This window comes from Sorghum bicolor, chromosome 3, assembly GCF_000003195.3.
Source record: "Sorghum bicolor cultivar BTx623 chromosome 3, Sorghum_bicolor_NCBIv3, whole genome shotgun sequence".
Lineage (NCBI taxonomy): Eukaryota > Viridiplantae > Streptophyta > Magnoliopsida > Poales > Poaceae > Sorghum > Sorghum bicolor.
The window spans coordinates 6,277,859-6,298,604 of NC_012872.2; the positions used below are offsets into that span (position 1 = coordinate 6,277,859).

The 20,746-nt window shown below is 40.3% G+C and overlaps 1 protein-coding gene across 5 annotated transcripts; it reads right to left on the reverse strand.

Annotated features, from left to right (window-relative positions):
• LOC8060808 (MADS-box transcription factor 51) lies at positions 1 to 10,521 on the reverse strand. Of its 5 annotated transcripts, none has more exons than XM_021455321.1 (5): positions 9,973 to 10,467; positions 1,877 to 1,955; positions 1,580 to 1,635; positions 1,405 to 1,504; positions 1 to 586 (listed from the first exon to the last, which is right to left on the reverse strand). In XM_021455321.1, exons 1-5 carry the CDS (start codon positions 10,464 to 10,466, stop codon positions 497 to 499), a joined length of 819 nt encoding a protein of 272 aa, XP_021310996.1. In that variant the 5' UTR covers position 10,467; the 3' UTR covers positions 1 to 496. The 5 variants fall into 5 exon arrangements, 4 of the variants coding, with proteins under 4 accessions (XP_021310996.1, XP_021310997.1, XP_021310999.1 ...); XM_021455322.1 differs by having other exon boundaries at positions 1,405 to 1,501; positions 9,973 to 10,431; XR_002450778.1 differs by lacking the exon at positions 1,877 to 1,955 and having other exon boundaries at positions 542 to 586; positions 1,405 to 1,501; positions 9,973 to 10,507.

Consider the following 20,746-nt stretch of genomic DNA (forward strand, 5'->3'; position numbering starts at 1 on the left):
GGAAGAATTCCAGTTATATATGATGACGGCATGCGTAAACACCAAGAATATCATTTAGCTAGCACCTGTGCAATTAATACCATCGTTTTGCTCGATGGAACTAGCTAGCCCAGTTTTTTATTTTCATCTGACCACGCGTACGTATAGGAACTCAAATACAGTAACTCGCTACTGTATATACTGTCAAGCACGAAATGCAACCTGATCAGTTAGTTGTTGCAGGCTTGCAGCACCAAACTTTGGCCATTACAAGGTAGGCTGCATATCACAACACACAAGGGGGAGCATCAAACTACACTAGCTCCCCTCCAGGGTCCAGGGACACTGCAAGGTTGGCAGGCCCAAGCTAGCACAACGCAACAATGTACAGTCTCGCAACCCACAAGCTAAGGCCACAATCAGTACAAGCATCGATCAGTAAGACGGAGCAGTCCCAGGTAGGTGCACGGTGCACGCCAACGCCCACATGCACTCATCAGCTGGACAGATCCGTGCCTCATGCCGTTCCTTGCTCCTGACTTGTAACGCCCTCGCTCTTCTGGCCGCTTGTACTCGCTCCACTGTTTTGTTTCGCCAACATGTTCATCTGATGACCATACCAAAGTAGGAATTAGCATAGCACTGGATTTCATTTGGCAGTTTTAATCAGTAATTTAGCCAACTGATCATTTCAGGGTGCAAGCTATAGAGACTTGATCACAAGGCTCCAGCATATATAATCCAGATGTTGTCTCACTGAAAGCTTATTCAGAAAAAGAACTGTTAAGATATACTCCTATGTGCATCTTTCGATGATTCCTATTTTTTTTAGGAAAACAGGGGGCTTGCCCCTACTGAAGATCAATTAAGTAAAGAAAACAGAGCACAGTTATAAAACAGAGTACAGTTACAGAACCAGGGGGGAAGAGAAGCGTAAGAAACAAAAAAATTACACCACTTGTGCGGTTGTGCCAACAGATCGAGCTCTCTCAGAAGTCTTTCCATGCAAGGTCTGACATTTCTGCACTGAAGTTAGATTGCTCGCAGTTGTCCAGTAGCAGCCTGCCAGCCTGTCTAAAGTACTTGCCCATTCCAATAGTACTTGCAGGTAAGGTAGCAATTTACACAGAGTGCAAAGATAGAAGCTAGCAACATCCAAATAAAACAACAAAAACTAGCAGCATTCAAAGAAATTTGGTATTCTGCACTCCCTTATTATTGGGTTGTCATTAACCAAAATGAAGGGTACGCCAAAGCTGTGAGATGCTGAACTAGCTACCCAAAGGCACCACAGTTTGGACTAATCTCAACTTGAATAAGGCACAAAGATAGAAGCAGAAAACAGCTTCGGTTAGTTTCATGAAAACTAATCAAGGGTCCTGCTTGTGGGCTTATTGTTCAGATTTCAAGAAAAGAATGTCATACCTTCCTGGATCTCGTATCCTTCAAAGCATTTCTCAGAAGATTTTCCAGCTTCTGCAGCCCATCGACATCTGATTCGTCATCATTGCTCTGGGGAGACCTGCTGGTTTGAAGAATTATAATCATTTATCAAAAGTGGCAAAGAAAAGTGGGTGGAAATCCTGAGTTCTGGGTGTACCAGGCTGCAATCTCTCTCAGCATCAACTGCAAATCTGAAGAAGCTTCATCTTTGTTCTGTACCAGAAACACCCTAGTAAGCTACATTTATCAAAAGTTTGATATTATATATTCTGGTATTTTGCATACTGTACAAACAGGACATTCTGCATAGTGCCAACAGAACATTTTGTTTGATGCTGGCAACTGGCAAGTGTCACAGTATGTAAAGACTGATTCTTTCTGAAAATATGATCAAAAGCTGAGCAACTGTAGGCTGCATGTTATGTATTGGAAAAAACCACATCAAGATCTTTACATTGTTTTTATTTCGATCGTCATTCATATTCCTTCCTTCTCCAGAAAATTGCTGATAGCGGTTATATGTATCCTCTATGCTGAAAAGGAGAAAAGTTGAGTATGATATTAGCTCATTGCATAATGTTTTCTTGGAAAATCAGTTTATGTATATTCACCTCATGTGGAACAAAACTGCAGGTAAGAGTATATTATTATGAATTACATCCTGAATCTTACAGTCAAAAATAATTTATTATTATGATGTCTCATTTCCTTATGGTTTTGAATTTGACTTGATAGGCCAAGAAAGTTGAGTTCATACCCTGGTCCATCAAATTCCATACTAGTTCTCATAAAGGTTTTGCACCACTTTAATCTAGATGTGTTTAAGAGTTCTCAATGCTATATTCTTGATCATATAAAAACATCATAACTGAACCATGATATAACCTACTAGTCACATCTAACTTTGCACAGTCTTGATGCAAAGATTGGACCACCAATATCTTCTAGAATATATTTTCAAGATTTCATAACAATCTACAACTATGACACTTTATCATGTATCCAAACTAATAGATTCAAAAGTTATTTGATGTTTGTACCTTTTAAGGTTTGACCAAAGTTTGTCCTAAAATGACATGTTGTGACCAGAATCTAGAGGGAATTAATATAGATTCTACGCTAAGTTTGGGAGCTACTAGACATATATGCAAGTCCATAATCATGGCAATGCTTGTATCAAGAAATTACACAAGTAAATGTAAAGAACTAAGACAATTTCTATTTATGAACTTATTATTTATATTCTTTTGCCTTTTACTCCCTTGAATCACAACATAGAGAAATCTCTTATGTGATTTTATTACCATAATTTCAAAGATAAAAGGGTGTGTATTTAGATGTGGATCATTGAAATTTTTTCATATTTATATGAAGTTCTAGGATCAAACCAAAAAGGCATTAAAAATAGATATATTCTATGGGGCAAGGATTCTAAAGGAAAAAACATGGACCTCCAATGGGTGATTAAGATAAGTAGAGCAAATATGGTACGGTATTGACGGGCTTCAAATCTATTCATTTGAATAAAAAATGATTCCAATGCAAGATGATCTATAACTTTGAGAGTCCTCGATATGGTGTCATGTAGATATGCAAGTTAGCCGTTCAAAAAATAGACTTTTCTCTACCATACCCTATCATATTTATTAATGTAAGGTGATGTTCCTTGTATCTGACTCTAGAGTTTGGACCACTCCATACAAAGAAAACCATCTAAACTGACTCTAGAGTTTGGACCACTACATACCAAGACAACCATCTAAGTTGTCTAGGTTCTGAAGTTATGATTAGGTACTAGAGGAATCAAAGGCTCAAAGTGAGTAGCCCTATGTGCCCCCTTGGGAAAATCCAAGAGGTTTCAGGTTGGGTAGGGTGTGTTGTGAGGAGGAAGTTGTTAACTAAATGTTTGGTTAGGCTTTTGCGCTCTTTCTACACATTGGAAGTTAATTTCCCCATGGTTTGAGTAGTTTGATTTAGCTTGGTAAAATTTCTTCTACACACTCCAAACTCTCAACAAAAAGTTCCATCTTCAAATGTTGTAAAATCTACGAGAACATGGGATGCACAAGCCTTTTGTTTACATGACATATTTTATATTGGGGTGCTATAGAGTCGAGTTGATGCACATGGCTCTATCCACTTGGTTTTCTACCATTGCTATGCATGTAAGTGAAGTTGATAACCAACTTTTCTTGTCTTTTCTTCTTTCCTTTTTTTGAAAGGAAGCCAAATATAAAATTCTTCTTAGGTGTTGCCCCTTAATCTTAGGCACTTGAGAATGATATATAGCTATGAAAGGACACAAAACATATGGAATAAGTTGAGGACATGTTCATAACTTCAGAGCGACCCAGTGATGGGTTTTTAGGACAACAAAAGAGCCCTTCTATATATGCTCAAGGGCAAAAATATGTCAAGAAATATAAGAGCAATCACTCTAGTGAGCTTTACATCATGTCCATACATTGTATATATATAGAAGAGGTAGCTTCCTTGAGTATAATTTCGGTCAACATATCTGAGTGCCTCAACAAAGACAACTATATTCGAACTATACAAAACTAAGGCTGACTAGACACTGACCATTTTTTAGTGAAAAGAGTGGAAAAGCTAGAAGAAGAGTGTAAAAAATAGTGATTAGGTGAGATCACATGAAATCACTTGAAGTGTTGATTTGGCTTTGCTTGCTAGCCGAGATGATGTGAAACCACTTATAGTGTTGGTTTGACTTTGCTTGCTTCCATATATGCATTCTCATCCGCATATTATCAAGAACAACTTAAGGAAAAAGAATAGGTTCCAAGCATAATAGCAATGCACATAGAAGGAATGGAAAATCAGTTTATCGCTACATATGTTGTTCCAACTTAACATGCATGGTTAGTGTGGACATTCTAATATTATTCTTGTCTCATAGGGCATTCTACTATTGTCATTTAGCATATCTTCCTTCAACATTCCATTCTTGCTAATCAAGATATTATAGCCCTCACTACCATAGCATATCAATTCTATTGTCGTTTAGGATGATGTGAATGATCTAGATACGATGGTGTTACCAAATCAAAAAACAACCTATTATTCATAAAGAGAAACTTCTTTGCTACTATTAAATAATGTTGCTAAGTATTGAAGACACAATAGTATTCTCTCTTTTGAATATAATAATTATATCATTATACAAATACTCAACTATTTGTTATATGTTCATGTCATTTTTTTCTATATTGGTTACACTATTGTAGGTTTTCTCTTTCCTATGCTAGAGTCTCAACAAATGTTTTAGGTATTTTATATTCAGTTGTGAGAAGCAACTTAAGTCACTAAAGATGTCGCTACCCATTTTATAAGTGTGTGTATATATAGTAACTAAATATAATACAACTCTTTTATGTCAAAATATAAGATTATATTTGTTTGTAGTTCTCTCAAATATAAACTATTGTTTATAGTTCTCTCAAATATAAACTATTAATGTAAACAAGTTCAAAAACAATAGGTTTAAAATACAATATTTCAAATAAGCAAGAAAATGCATGTCTATATTTACTCATAACAACTACACAACTACACTATCATCAACATCATCACTATCACATCTTGTAGCTTTCTTCATAATCCTTTCGCTGCACCAAAGTCTTGTGTTTGAATGGATAAGTGAAGCACTGCACCTTTGCCTAGTTTCATGTAGGTCATAGAATGTGGAGGTCATGGAGTACGGTGGGACGCCGTGCAAGTAGAATGTCTATGGTTGTTTTTCAAACCAATACAATGGCAAAAAATACATATAAATCGTAATTAAATTAGACATATAATCTAAATATATAATAATCAACAATGTTTTGAGACAAGGTAGTAAATAATAGGTGAGGATTAGTAGTAAATTGTTGTCAAGTGTTTGGTAGCACAACGATATATAGTAGACGCTAAGTTTAGTGATATTTAAAAACATAAAACTACACAAAACACATGTATCTCCCACCATAACAAATAGCCTACCCAACTAAAATTCAAACTATTAAAGTATAACTTTCAAATAAAAAAATAGATGAACAAAAGTTTTAAAATACAGTCACTATAGCGACTTGTCAAGTTTTAATATGCTAATTTTTAATGCTACCTTTGTAGTTGTGGAATTTAGACCCACTACAATTATTGCGAGCACTACTCTGGCCTATAAAATAGAAACGCTAATAGTTTCCTGGTTTGAGATCATATACAATAACATAAAACATAACATAGATCCTTCCTTTTGTTTATAACATACTAAATAGGAGAGGCAAGAATAACATTCAAGGACTCTTGCTAACCCTGTCTAGTGACAAATATGGCGGACCCGTAGCAAGATATGACGCAATGGTGTCCGGATCTAGCGTTCCAATGGACGGATTTTTTGCAAGCTCGGTGCTGGTTGGGCTTCCTTTGTTGGACAATGGCCCCTAGCTCTAGTCATTGTTATACGAGGTAGACTGCGAGAAAGGGGGGCAAGCCATCAACCTAGTCCACGAAATGGTGGTTGGCACCTCTTCGAGGCCACCTTCATCACCGTGTTGCAGGGCGATACCATCGGCCCACTACCATAGGCACCATGGAGGTGACCTCCATTGGTAAGCATGACATCGGCTAGTCCACCTTCTCTATGGCAAAGTAGGCGGAAGGCTGGTTGGAGGAGGGGTGGTTAGGTCAGGTGACCACTCCACGACTTTAGGCTAGTTCTTGGGGGCAATGTGGCTGCTAGCTCACGAGCGGTGGCGCAGCCCATGTGGGGGTAGCGTGGGTGGGTGCGGTGGTGCAGCGAACACAACATCCTCTTCGATGAGCGAACAACATGGTTGTTGATCTCTTGTTTGGCGATCTACAAGAACATGGCGATGACTTGGTTGGCTACGGTTCATGTGGACTAGCGTCGGATGGTTGCCCATGTTTGTGACTTGTTTTTTTGCAAAACTAGTTGAAGGCAAATCTTCGCGATTGGTTGCCTTGGATTTTCAACAATGGTAGTTGCAAGCTCTTTGGTTGGTTTGGTGTGGTGGTGGTGGAGGCATTGCTGCCCTGTTTAGCATATTGGTGTGGCCATGCTGGTAACCTATTTGATCTGGTGGAAGCTTGTGTTATGTTGACAGGTCACGCACACTTATGGATTAGTCGGGGTAGCAACATCTTCTGACTAACGGTGGCATACTACATACATTGCTTCATCGGCTAGCCTCGCATGGCGAGGGCTTGTTTAGTGTGCAATGGCAGGGCCACATGATTTGGGGTTGGGCTGAGGAGCATTTTCGAGGGAAAGTCTTGCTTGGTTCTCTATCTATCTAACAATAGTGATGTTTTTTTGTGTCATCTTCCTCATTGAAGCATTGTCATGAGATCCTACACCTCTTGGGCTTCTCTTGGTTGAAAAGCATAATGCTGGTCTTTCAACTAATGATGCCATGTAACCCTCCATTAACCGTGGAGACATAATATGCTTACCATTTTTCAAGTTTGGTGGTAAGATAACAATAGACATTAATAGTAAGTAAATATGTAAAATTAAGGGCCTGTTTGGATCATAGCTAGATCATTATAATCTAGATTGCACATAGGATTATTATAATTAGGATTATGATCAGAGTTTTAGGGACTCTAGATTATGATGATTGATTTTGGCTGGTAAATGCGAGAAATTCCTATCTTATCCTTTATAGTTTGACAAGTTGGACAATCGGTCAGAAATAGTTGGATTATCAGCACCTATAATCCCCTATAACATGGATTATGGGATTATGGTAATCAATAGTTTTGATTATAATAATCTAGTATGTAATCAATCTCATTTGGATCAAAATTTTATTATATAATCTGATTATTACTAATTGTTGAGTACCCAAATAAGACCTAATGGCTTGATGAGTTAATTAACTAAAATCTTTTGACGCACTTTAATACCCAATATCTTATATTTTAGACAAATGGAATACATTCATTTATATATCATATAAGAAATTAACTGGCAATGTAAATTGATTGTGCAAATATATACCTTAAAGAACTTTCTCCATTCCTAATACATCTTTTTAAAAGATGAAGTTGTATGATACAATATTATGTAGTACTATAATTAGTCTTATAGTGCTCTAAATAAAGAAATGAAAGTCAATAGAGACAAGTGCAACATGTGGAAGAGGTCAACTATTATTCAGGTCCCTACTAATAACTTTAATATTTTATTAGCAAATATACCCATGCGATGTAATAGGTTGTACAACTGGTTGCACTATCAAGGATCAAGGTATGCCCATGATAAGAACATCTTTAGTAGAAGCCCTCAAATTAGGGCCTCTATTTTGATCCAAGAGATCCCTTTATTTTTTAGAGACATGTTTTTATATCTACTTAAACAGGAGCTCTCAAGTCAAGATCTTCAAATCCATTTTAGTAGGCATTGCTATATGCGACCTACTCATCATCCACCATAGTTGTAACCGATTGAGCTATAGACAACCCGAGAGAGCCGGAAAAAGGAGGAGCATGCCATGACAAGGGGGCGGGTGTAATGGTTCACCGCTGACATAAGTCGGGTTGGGTGGAAGGCCCAAAAGGGGCTTGCAAGGGAGAGAAGTCAGGACCGGGAGGAGGCTCACTATGGGGAGAGGATTCAAGATGCAAAGAGGATCACAAAGAGAAGAGTCAAGGGGCAGGCCTCGCTAGAGGAGCCACGTAGGAGAGCCGCGACCGAGGAGGAAGGGTGTTGTCGATGAGAGAGGTTTCCTTTGTGGGAGCCTACCGTTGGAGATTCGTGCCACTAAGGGAGGCAGACACGCCGTGGGACGGTAGCCGTGCGCAAAGGGAGGCCTTATCGGTGGAGCTGCGATGGAGGAGGCCTTGTGGGGCACGACAAAGGAGGCGGACGGGCAAGATCTATTCCACTAGCACACGGGAAGGGAAACAATAGAAACCGTCACTTGAGAGCATGAAGCAAGATCCCTAAGAATGAAGGTTGAGGGGAAATTTAAGGGGTCTTTTAGTTTTAGACTCTAGCATGGGCTCTATTTGGAGCTTTTTTCCTAGCTCTAGCCCTCAAATTTGATGTTGAAGACTCAAGTAGGGCCCTGCTCTCATGAGTTAGCTATATTTGTTAAATAAGACGGGTCCAAACTCATTCAACTAAATCAAATAGATTCCAAGTACGATGATGTGCACTCATATAAGTTAGAATGACTCGTAGCTACCGATGATAAAGTCTGATTCCAATATATATTAGGTTCTATTGCAACACATGGATATAAATGCTAATACTAATATCTTAAATCAAAGGCTTTAAATAGAAAAGATATACTTTACTTAAATAATTTGTCTTCCCTTCGTTCAGTATATAGTTTATTATAGCATTCAAAATTTGTCCTCAAATATAATACATTTTATAGGATGAAAACCAATTTTACATTAAATACTTTCTATTTATTAACCAATCACTATGTTAATGATAACATCTAATTAGAAAATAAAATAAAGGTATATATATCTTTTATGTTCTCTTAATTTGTCTTAAAAAATTTTAGAATACATTATATTATAAGACGAAGAGAGTACGGCCTTATTTAGTTCCCACCAAAATCCAAAAAGTTTTCAAGATTCCCCGTCACATCGAATCTTGTGGCACATGCATGAAGTATTAAATATAGACGAAAGCAAAAACTAATTACACAGTTGAGCTGGAAATCACGAGACGAATCTTTTGATCCTAGTTAGTCCATAATTAGATAATATTTGTCACAAACAAACGAAAGTGCTACAGTACCGAAATCCGAAATCTTTTCGGAACTAAACAAGGCCTACATCACAATTTGCTTTGAACAGTAGTACTTTGATGCCTAAATAAAGAAAGAAAAGTAACTACCGAAAGCTTATACGGTTATACATTTAATAATAAATAACGTGTAAACGAATTCCTTCCATTTAAGGAATATGGATTGGATTAGCATCTGGGAGCAGGGAAGGGGGACACTCAGGGTAAAGGCAAGACAAATCTTGATCCCAAGCCAACTTTCCGTACTTTCCATTTTAGGAATTTGTTTAGCGACGGCGGCGGCGGAACTGAAATTCCTCTCTCTCTCTCTCTCCCAACATCAGCAATCATCAGTAAATAGTAATAAATAGTAAATAAATACCGGATGCCAACTGCTCACTGGCGCGCGCTCTCAAGCGAAGCGAGCCCAGTAGTTTCATCCGCACGCAAAGCACGTGCGCATGGCGAGAGGCTGGAGACAGGGGCAGAGCACAGCCGGCCGGAGCCCGGAGCTCTAGCAGGCCTAGGGCAAGATCCGGGAGCACAGGGACAGCGGGACAGGGGTCATGCTCATGCTCATGCAAGGCGGTGCAACTCGGGGGTGGGGTAGGTAGGTAGCTCATGGCGAGGCGGCGGCTCGCCGCGGAACAACACGGGACCGACCGAGGCCGACGAACTGCTCCAGTCGATCCATCGTCCCGGCCGGCCGCTCAGCTTTACTAATCGGATGAGCAAGTAACTAACTAACTAACTAACAAGGGGGCGCGAGGCAGGGGAATCACCTGGCGGAGGCGTACTCGTAGAGCTTGCCGGCGGGGGAGAAGACGAGGAGCGCGACCTCGGCGTCGCAGAGGAGGGAGAGCTCGAAGGCCTTCTTGAAGAGGCCCGAACGGCGCTTGGAGAAGCGCACCTGCCGGCTCACCCGGTCCTCGATCCGCCGCAGCTCCACGCGGCCGCGACGACGCGCCGCCGCCATCGCCGTACGTCTCACCCTCAGCCGCTCCAACCCGAGCCGCCGGCTTCTTCTCTTCGCGCTAGGGAGGAGCAGGGGGAAAGAGCGGTTGCTGGTCCCGGCTGCGCCTGCGGCCTGCGCTGCGCGAGAGGACTTGGGGGGGACGGTCGGGATTGGGGCCCGGCGGGAGGGCGGACGTGCGGGGTTGGAATGTCTGTGGCACGCGCACGCCGGCGGTGTCGTGGTAAATTTCCAGATTGGGAAAACGAGGCGGCTGGCTGAGGACGCTGAGGTGGACGACGGGGGCAGGCAGGTGTGCGACATGCCACCGCGGCCCCACCTGTGGCGTGGGTCCCACACGGGGGAAAGCCACGCAGGCAGGCGTGTGAAGGGCAGCGAGCAAGCAGCCGGCAGCAGGGCCGCCCGCCGGAGGAGGTCGCGCCGTGGCGGTGCAAAGCTGCGCGGATAAGGACGCGGTCGACCTGAACATCTCATCTCACCGCGATCGAGGGGCCTTGTTTAGTTTAAAAAATTTTCAAGATTCTCCGTAATCTTGTGACGCATGCATGGTGCATTAAATATACATAAAAACAAAAACTAATTATACAGTTCATCTGTAAATCGTGAGACAAATTTTTTAAGTCTAGTTACTTCATGATTGAACAATGTTTGTCAAATAAAAACGAAAGTGCTACAGCGTCGTTTTCCAAAAAATTTTTGTAAGGCCCTGTTTAGTTCCATACCAAAAATTTTTTCATCCATCCCATCGAATCTTTGGACACATGCATGGAACATTAAATATAGATAAAAAAATAAACTAATTACACAGTTTAGTTAAGAATCGCGAGACGAATCTTTTAAGCCTAGTTACTCCATAATTAGCCTTAAGTGCTACAGTAACCCACATATGCTAATGACAGATTAATTATACTTAATAAATTTGTCTTGCAGTTTCCTGACGAGCTATGTAATTTGTTTTTTTATTAGTTTCTAAAAACCCCTCCCGACATCCTTCCGACACATCCGATGTGACACACAAAAAATTTTCGTTCCCAATCTAAACAGGCCCTAAACTGAACAAGACCCGAGATATACTCCGTACGCTACAGGAGATGAGCCCACAGACGACACCGGTGAAGCAAGCCTTGGAAGCTCGGAACCTTGGCACTGTTTCTTGCGTCAGCGTGTGACGACCTCAGCCACTCGTTCGTTCCTCCTACTGTACACTAGTACAGGGTACCAACGATTTTTTTTTAAAAAAAAAAATAGATAGAGAGAGAGAGAGAGTACGAGCTCCTTATTCCGCCAGCCAAGAATTCCCTACGAACCGGGAATCTCCCGCCCTTGCTCCTGGTCTCCTCGATGTTGCTACATGTTGCTGCGACTGCACGCCACATACATGCTTCCATACAGTGATGCATACAAATGTACAATCGGTGGCTGAGCCAAAAGTTGTCAACGGCCTTGTTTGTTTGTTGGAGAGCGGTGGAAATTTTTGGTTGTCACATCAAATGTTTTATATAATGTCGGAAGAGATATTCGGATACTAATAAAAAAACTAATTACATAACTCATCTAGAAACTACGAGACGAATTTATTAAACATAACTAATTTATCATTAGTACATGTAGATTATTGTAGCACTTAGGCCAGTCTCAATGCATGGTTCGTTTCAATAAACTGTTTCCAAAACAAATCCCTTGACAGGGCATCAATGAAACGAATAATGAAACAACATCCACAATACATGAGTTTCACCTTGACGCGTTTTCTAGGCTGGATAAAGCATTTAATTACTGCAAAATGATTGGATCACATGCAAGATGGTGAAACGATTTAGCCCTCAGTGGGGATTTCATTCTGTTTCACCGCGTGGGAAACAACGCCCGTGGGGTTTCACCATGGTGAAACTACTTTCTTCTCTCTCCTCTTCGTTTAATGCAAAAAGTGTAGTTTTGCTGACATGGCGCTCTAATAAATGTGCATGACATCCTGGTGAAACCCCCACTGAGACTGGCCTTAGGGCACTCACAATGTAGACTTTATCATATAGTCTAAAGTTATTTATTATCTCGAACAATGTGGACTTAGAGTCTAAATAAAACTTGGAGTCTTATTTTTTCTATCTCTTTCTTCAATAAATATGCTGTCACATCAGCAAAATACTATAAATAATATGTAATTAATTATCTTTGACTCTGTGATAGAGTCTTGCATTGTAAGTGCTCTTAAGGCTAACCATGGACTAACTAGGTTTAAAAGATTCGTCTTGTGATTTCTAACCAAACTATGTAATTAGTATATTTTTTATCTATATTTAATATTCATGTATGTGTATTCCGACGTTTGCGCTTTTTTTTTCGTTTCCGACGTTTTCGTTTATGCGCTTGCATTAGCTTTTTATTAGAGTATCCTCCCCTTGGGAAAATAAACTCAGGTAATGAAGTTTTCAGTTGACCGGTCACCAGTCAACGGCGTGACCTCCCTCCGCGACCTTGGAGAAGAAGTAAAAGAACATGTATGATTTTTTTTTAAAAAAAAGAACATGTATGAAGTGAGCATTGACTGCAGCGAAACACAACTGTCATCCACACAAATAACAAGCAGCCGAGTACATTTAGAATAGAACAACGTGATAGGTGAACACATATTTTCCTTTCCCGGGAGAGACAAGGGGGAAAAGAAAAACATCAGACGCATGATAGCTAGACGCGCGCGACAGACGAACAACACGACACTATAATATACTTAGTATACTACAAGCTAGTAATAATAAGAAAGCTAGTAATATAAACTAACAAGAAACGTCACATGCTGACACGCATGTTGCTTATTGACCTGACGACGACGACGACATGCATGGACACAGACAAGACAACCCCCACTCGATCGATCGGCTCAGTGATCTCGAGATGAAGGATACACACATGCATGAGCGAGCGAGCTGTGAGGCAGCTACGAACTCAACTTACCACGGCAGGGAGAGGTAGCCGATCGAGAGGATAGCAGTGACAACGACGATTGTAGCGACGGAGGCGAGCTTGGTCGCCGTTGTTGCCACGGCACGGCGACGATGGCGGCGGGGCTCGTTGTTGAAGAGCCACACGACGGCGGCAAAGATCTGTGCCACTCCGGCAATGAAAACGCCCCAGAGAGCGAGGACGAAGTAGGTCTTCTCGTCGATCCCCCGGGGCGGCTCGTCGCTCACGGCCATCGGGACGACGACGACGACAGCGAAAGCTACGGCGAGGAGGCCGGTTAGGCCGCACGGGTGAAGCTTTGGCATGGCAGCAACGCCATGGTCGTCAGCATCCTCCTCATCCCTCCTGGTGCTGCTGCCTATGCCCGGTGCCATCTATATCTCGATCGTAATGGCTCACAATGCTAGCTTATTCCCAGCTAGTCCTACTTATATTAATTACTTCCAAATTGAGAAAGGTTCGACGCCGGCAGAGTTTGCAAAATGGAAGAGAGCTAGGCAGCACGCGGCGCAGGGTTTTGCAAAAATTCAGCAGCTGATCGAGGGGTTTATATTGGCGTCCAGCCGGCCGGCCCTCCGCGGCGCAGGCAAAGCAGCGGAGACACCAACGCTGAACGATGGCAATTGCCAACCTCTCTGAATTGTTTTCAACAGTGAAGACAGGGATATAGAAAAACAAATAAATACGGCACTGGACGAGACGAGACGCCGCGTCGTATATGCATCTAATTGTCTGTCTGTCTGTATGCTCTTGCATGCTTTGGTCACCTTCGACTTGGCCGCCAGACACATACAGAGATTGCTTGGGATCTCAGCAGCCGTGGCCAGTGGTATGCATGTAACGTTACCCTCTTTGCATACACAACAGCTTAATTATTAATTAAAACGGGGTCTCAGCCAATGTGCGTGACCGGGGAGCACATTCTCTGGCTGCTTTGTGGGTTGTACGTGGCGTGGAACGTGACTCATCGCCGATTCTCAGTTTCCCAGTTATCATCGATTGGGTCAGCGTGTAATACGACGGTACGTACGTGGCCGGTCTTGGCATGGCACTCTGGCATTTCCCGCGTCGCGCTAAGCATCTACGTACTCCTAGCTAACCATCCTTTTACATTGTACTCCCTCCGTCCACGAAAGAATTTACATTGTACTATCTCCGTCCACGAAAGAATCAATTTCTAGAATCCGTACCGGTCAAATTTTTTAAAAATTTAACTAATTTTATAGAAAAGAGTAACAACATCTATGACATAAGATGTGTATCATATGAAAATATATATTCTATGATAAATCTAATGATATTAATTTGATATCATAAATCTTAGCATTTTTCTAGAAATTTGGTCAAAGTTTAAAAAATTTGATTTAGGACAACTCTAGAAACTGATTCTTTCGTGAATGGAGAGAATACTATAGTATTCTAGCCGTCTAGGACTTGGCTCACCGCTGCCACCATTTCCCATTCTAGCAACACATCTTGCTGTGAGTGTGAGCAAATTCTACAAACTACCATTCAGTGAGTCAACAAAAGGCTTAGATGAAAGGAAAAGGTTTACTTTGTCTCCTGTAAAAGTTAGATTTTTCTCCTTAACCAGAAAACTAGACATAACTCCTCCCCCATCTTTTCAAACCGGGCATATATATGGCCTCCCTAACTATCTTTGTAGGTGTTTTTCTTTTTTTTCCTTTTATATTTATTTTGGCTGAATCATACCCATGATCATGAACTTTTTACTACATCTCAAGCATACAGTGATTAATCCGCCATAAAAACTGCAGCTATGAATTAATCACAAAAAAGCGTAGATCTAAAGGTAGAACAAAAATTTTATACTAAAACATATCATATTATATATTTACTGTATAGATTTACTCATGTGCAGTCCAACTAAATTAAATTTTCTATTTTATGTTTTCTCTGTAATTTACTATAATTTTTCGAAGATTCAGCCGAAATAAATATAAAAGGAAAAGAGAAAATCAAACAACCAGGGAGGTCATATGTCCGGTTTGAAGGATAGGGAAAGAGTTATGTCCAATTTTCTAGTCCAGGAAGAAAAACTAACTTTTGCGATAGTTAATGGAGGTAAATTAGACTATTTTTCTTCATGAAACAGAGCTCCGTGTGTGATCTGGGGCGTCCATGTACAGTGATTCTAAAATCATCCTATATATAAGAAAAATCATGGTAATTAGTGCTATCAATCATAATGGTCACCGCCGTGACGACGCCCACGGACAACCAGCTAGGGAAATACTAGTAGTTTGCTAGGCCAAAAGGCTGGATCCCGCGCCGTGCCAACTCCTAAAACAACTTATAAAAAAAAAACTCCTAAAACAAGATCTGCGTTCATGCCCCTCTCGCGATGGGCTTCTGCGTCGTCGGGCCACAGCCCACAGAGCGGTGGAGGCAGCAAGTGCTTGCGCATGCACTTGAGAGGCACGGGATGATGACCCGCATGAGGCGTCCAATGTGGTGGCTCAGCCCAGTCACCTCCGGCACTCAGGCCCAACAGGCTTGCGTTTTTTTACTTTGGCCTTGTTTAGTTTCAAAAAAAAAATAAGATTTTTCATCATATTAAATCTTTTGACGCACATATAAAACATTAAATATAGATAAAAAAATATTAATCACACAATTTGTCTATAATTTACTAGACGGATCTTTTGAGTCTAGTTAGTCTATAATTAGACAATAATTACCAAATACAAATGAAAGTGCTACCGTATACAAAACCAATTTTTTTCATAGCTAAACAAGGCCTTTATTGGAAAAGGAAACAAAACAAACCTACAGTACATTTTATATATATATATATATATATATATATATATATATATATATATATTCAAACTTAAAAAGGTTTAACTTCTCAAGAAATGATATGTACATTTATTTGTGGACAGAAGGAGTACCGTATTGCCTCAACGTCTATTTCACTTAAAGGTACGGTAGAGTTGAAACTTGAAAGAATGCAGCATCCTAATCAACCCAAAAAAAAAAGAATGCAGCATCATATATATTTTCAGTAGCAGTACATGACACGACGGGCGACAGCATAATAATGCATGCATGCAACCGACGACGACCGAACGACGTCGTACTACGTATACGTACGCAGTGGCGGAGGGAAGGGGGGCTGAGGGGGCCTGGCACTCCCAACCTTTCCATAACTCCCTTAATACACCTCATAGATTAGATGTTTAATTATCTAAATAGCTAGTTAATGATATTATCTGTACTAAGAATTTTATTCTTATTTTATATTAATCTCTAATAGTTTCTTATACAAATAGAATCTAGATCTTTCTAATATTTTCTTCATATCTTTTATTTTTATTATTGCTTATCAAACATCAGTTTGTCCCCTACCACACACTCTAATTAGCTAGTTAATTGAAAATCAGTGTTTTCCTTGTTTAATCCTTCTGAATTGATCTCCAACAATGAGATCTATATTATTTAGCATTAGTCTTCCTATTATCTTTTTTATCTCCTATGTTTCTATCATTATTCGTCTAAACTCTAAACGGTCATTTAGCCCGTTGTACTCAACTTTTAAACACTAACAATGGTATGGTGTTTCCGTTTAACCTTCTATTTAAATGACCATTTTACCTGTTTAAGTGATCGTTTTGTCTAAGACTAAACGATATGTAACTGATTGTTTATCATTTGATGATGTTAGGTTCTAGTACTAATTAATTTTGCCCCCGTTTAACTACTTGTTTTTATTGTGATTATTTTTCTGGGTAAAGAAATAGAATGATCGGGTGAAGATTAGAGGCCTGAGACTAGTTAAATTTCTCTTTTATTTTTTTTAGTTTTTCTGCTTTTTTTGCATCGCAACACAAATGTTTATTTTGGTGCTATGTACACCTTTGTCATGTAATATTTTGACACACATGATTATTCTTGGTTTGTACGGCCCCCTCTATGTTCAAATCCTGGCTCCGCCCCTGGCAACACAAATGTTTATTTTGGTGCTATGTACACCTTTGTCATGTAATATTTTGATACACATGATTATTCTTGGCTTGTACGGTCCTCCTATGTTCAAATCCTGGCTCGCCCCTGTACGTACGTCACCAGTATTCGAGAAAAAGAGTATACGTACGTCACCAGAACCAGAAGAGCGTGGCCACCGCTAGCAGGCCGACGGCGGCCGTCAGCGGGACGAGGGACGCGTACGCGAGCTTCCTTCCCGGCAGCGCCGCGGGGGTTCGGCAATCCCCGTATTAGAAGAGCCCCGAGAGCGCGAGGAGGAGGTAGCAGCGGCCGAGAGCCCCAGGCTAGGGGCTAGCTGCATCACCGTCGTCGCGGACGATCGACCGCAATCAAGATCCCCTTCTGCGCAGCGACTTTTTCCATGCATGGTAGCCTCGATGGACTCCGGCCGCGTTTGGAACAAGCTAAGGCGACCCTCGATGGAATGAATGCATGCACACACCTCACCATTGTCTCCGGCTCTGCCCTCGGCTTGTCAGGATCTGTGCGACAGCCGGTGCTGCTCGTCAGAGATCCACTGGTGTCGCAAGTCCACGGCGGCGGCCTTGTTTAGGCCCTGTTTAGTTTCCCACCCAAAAATTTTTCATCCATCCCATCGAATCTTTGGACACATGTATGGAACATTAAATATAGATAAAAAAATAAACTAATTACACAGTTTAGTTGAGAATCGCGAGACGAATCTTTTAAACCTAGTTAGTCCATGATTAGCCTTAAGTGCTACAGTAACCCACATATGCTAATGGCAGATTAATTATGCTTAATAAATTTGTTTTGCAGTTTCCTAACGAGCTATGTAATTTGTTTTTCTATTAGTTTTTAAAAACCCCTCCCGACATCCTTCCGACACATCCGATGTGACACCCAAAAAATTTTCGTTCCCAATCTAAACAGGCCCTTAGTTCGTTGCCGATTTTTTTTCGAAACACTGTAGCATTTTCGTTTGTTTGTGGTAATTATTGTTCAATTATAGACTAAATAGGCTCAAAAGATCCGTCTCGTAAATTTCGACCAAACTGTGCAATTAGTTTTCAATTTCGTTTATATTTAATACTCCATGCATGCGTCTAAAGGTTCGATGTGACGGGAAATCTTAAAAAGTTTTTGGATTTTGGGTGGAAGTAAACAAGGCCTCTGTTATGCACGGAAAGTTTCGTGGCGCCAGTAAGGATGGTCTACGTTTGTGAAAGAGAGGGTGTGTTTTGGTGGTTTCTCAAAAAAAAAGGTATAAGTGATGTTTTATTGTCTTAAATAATTAGGTAATACTGGAGGCTTGGAACACTCTAGATCTCCTAAATGGTAGGGGTTTTTTGGGGTATTGGAGATGCTCTTAACCTCTCCGTTCCAAAACACCCCTAATGGCTTACCTAGTGACCCTGGGTTCAACAGAGAAAATTGAAAAAAAAAAAGCATTTAGCCAATGCAGGATAGGAATTCTGAAAGTAGCTCAGAAGTTACAGTGGAAATTGAAAAATCAGAACTACCTTATGGCGCAAGCATCTTCTTTCTGGTAATTTAGTAGCTATTCAGCTCAACTTTGAGCACAATGAGAGCACAGAAGAGAAGAAGAAATTTATATTTCCAATGAATGGCCACTTGGCCACGGAAAAGGACACTGCTTCAGTTATAGCATTTCCAGTAGAGTTGTTATCTAGGCAAAAATAATAATAATAATAAGCATCCAGTATCACTGTATCAGTTATTATTATTCCCTGTACTAAGTTTTATCTTTACTCTTTAGGTACCTATCGCTGATGAGTCGAGAGGGTAACCTTAAACTGCAAGACTGCTACACAAAAGGGATAAACAAATGAACATCATTCATTGACAGGCAAGACCAACAATGTAGAATATTGTAAAGAAAACATTAAAAGTAGTGCAATAATTGTTTCCTTTTGTTAATTTAAGGAATGTGATCTATATACCAATAAAAAATTGTTCAATCTGATCACAAATGGACACTCTTTAGGCTTGAGAAATATGGGAAGCAATCCCAGTTCAACAGCAAAAATATATATGCGTAGGAGATTTGAAATTAGGTCAGAAGTTAATACGATCGATAGTAGTGACAATCAGAACTACCTTATGATGCATGCATTTTCTCTCTGATATAGTTGAGTGACCATTTGCATATGGAGGAAAGGTTTTGAATTTTTGAGATCGAATTCTCGAGAACAATATGAGCATCAATAAAAGAAATATAGTTTACATTATCCACTGAATGGACACTCAAACGAACACCGTTTCTGTTGCTTCCACATCATGGTCAAATAGGCACACATCATTTCAATGAATCAATGACTCTCTGTAAGCTGAATCAGCAACCAGATTCACTGTTCTACAGGGGAGCAGTGGCGGACCCCCCTAACATGTGTCAATAATTTTTTTACTAGTATAAATTTAAGATTTTTATTTACTTTAATAGAGAAATATAACAATTTTGTCATATATACTTATTAATATCCTCGAGATAATAGAATCGTACTCCCTCTATTCTAAATTATAAGTAATTCCAATAATTTTGGAGAGTCAAAGCATCATAAATTTGACTAAATTTATATAATAAGATAATAATATTTATTATTAATTATATTTTCATAGTATATCTATTTAATAACATAAATCTTTATAATTCTTTCTATAGTTTTGGTCAAACTTAAGATAATTTAACTCTCCAAGATTCTTAGAATAATTTATAATTTGGGATGGAGGAAGTACAAAACATAACTAGATAATATACTATGAAACATCTTAAAAAAACTGAGACGCGGATCTTAAGGTTTACAAAATCATCTCAAAAACATCTTGTTGTTAAGGGTTTATCGCCTATCACCGAAAGAATAACACATTTGATCTTAAATACATATAGAAATTACGAGCATCTGTGTCAAGTTGTTGAATTGAGTTAGACGATCACAAGTTGTGCTCAGTTTTGACAAATTAAATTTTTTTTGCCTCTCTTATGCATAATTTCTGGCTTCGCCACTGCAGGGAGTTGTTACGTGTAACATGGCTCAAAAAGTAGCATTCACCGTCCGCTATGATCCCAGGGAACTAGCTACAAAATCCACTGGCTGCAAACCTGACCAACATTTCATCACGTAACAGTTTATTGAGACACCAGAAATAGTGTATTGGATCTGCAATATAGCCGATTGCTCACAACACAACTCACGAAACGAACTCACAAAGGCGCTGAGCAAGTGCCGAATGGTGACCTCGGAGCAGGGAACGCTAGCTTCTACCGGCCGGGCCGCATTCATGCATCCCCCTTCTTCCTCATTTTGGATTGGGCCGTGGCCCAGTAGCCACAAGCGGCCGTCTCCAAAGCGTCGAATTCACTAGCTATCTGGATGTGTGAGTAATAGTAAAAGAATGCATAGATCACTCATCGACAAATATGGAAAAGCATAGACCGTGAGTCGGTCACTCAACGGAGGTTTCACCAGCATGTCATGCATATTTATTAAAACGTCATGTCAGTAAAACTGCACTTTTTGCATGAAACGAAGAGAAGAGAGAAGGAAGTAGTTTCACCATGGTGAAACCCCGCGGGCGTTGTTTCCCACGCGGTGAAACAGGATGAAATCCCCACTTAGGGCTAAATCGTTTCA

Bases quoted from the DNA above. Each gene is read 5' to 3' on its own strand.
- LOC8060808 (XM_021455321.1), bottom strand. From the start codon at position 10,466: ATGTCGCACACCTGCCTGCCCCCGTCGTCCACCTCAGCGTCCTCAGCC. The intron at 1,505-1,579 runs GTACACCCAGAA...TCTTCAAACCAG, and splicing joins CTGAGAGAGATTGCAGCCTG to CAGGTCTCCCCAGAGCAATG. The intron at 587-1,404 runs GTATGACATTCT...TATGGTCATCAG, and splicing joins AGGATACGAGATCCAGGAAG to ATGAACATGTTGGCGAAACA.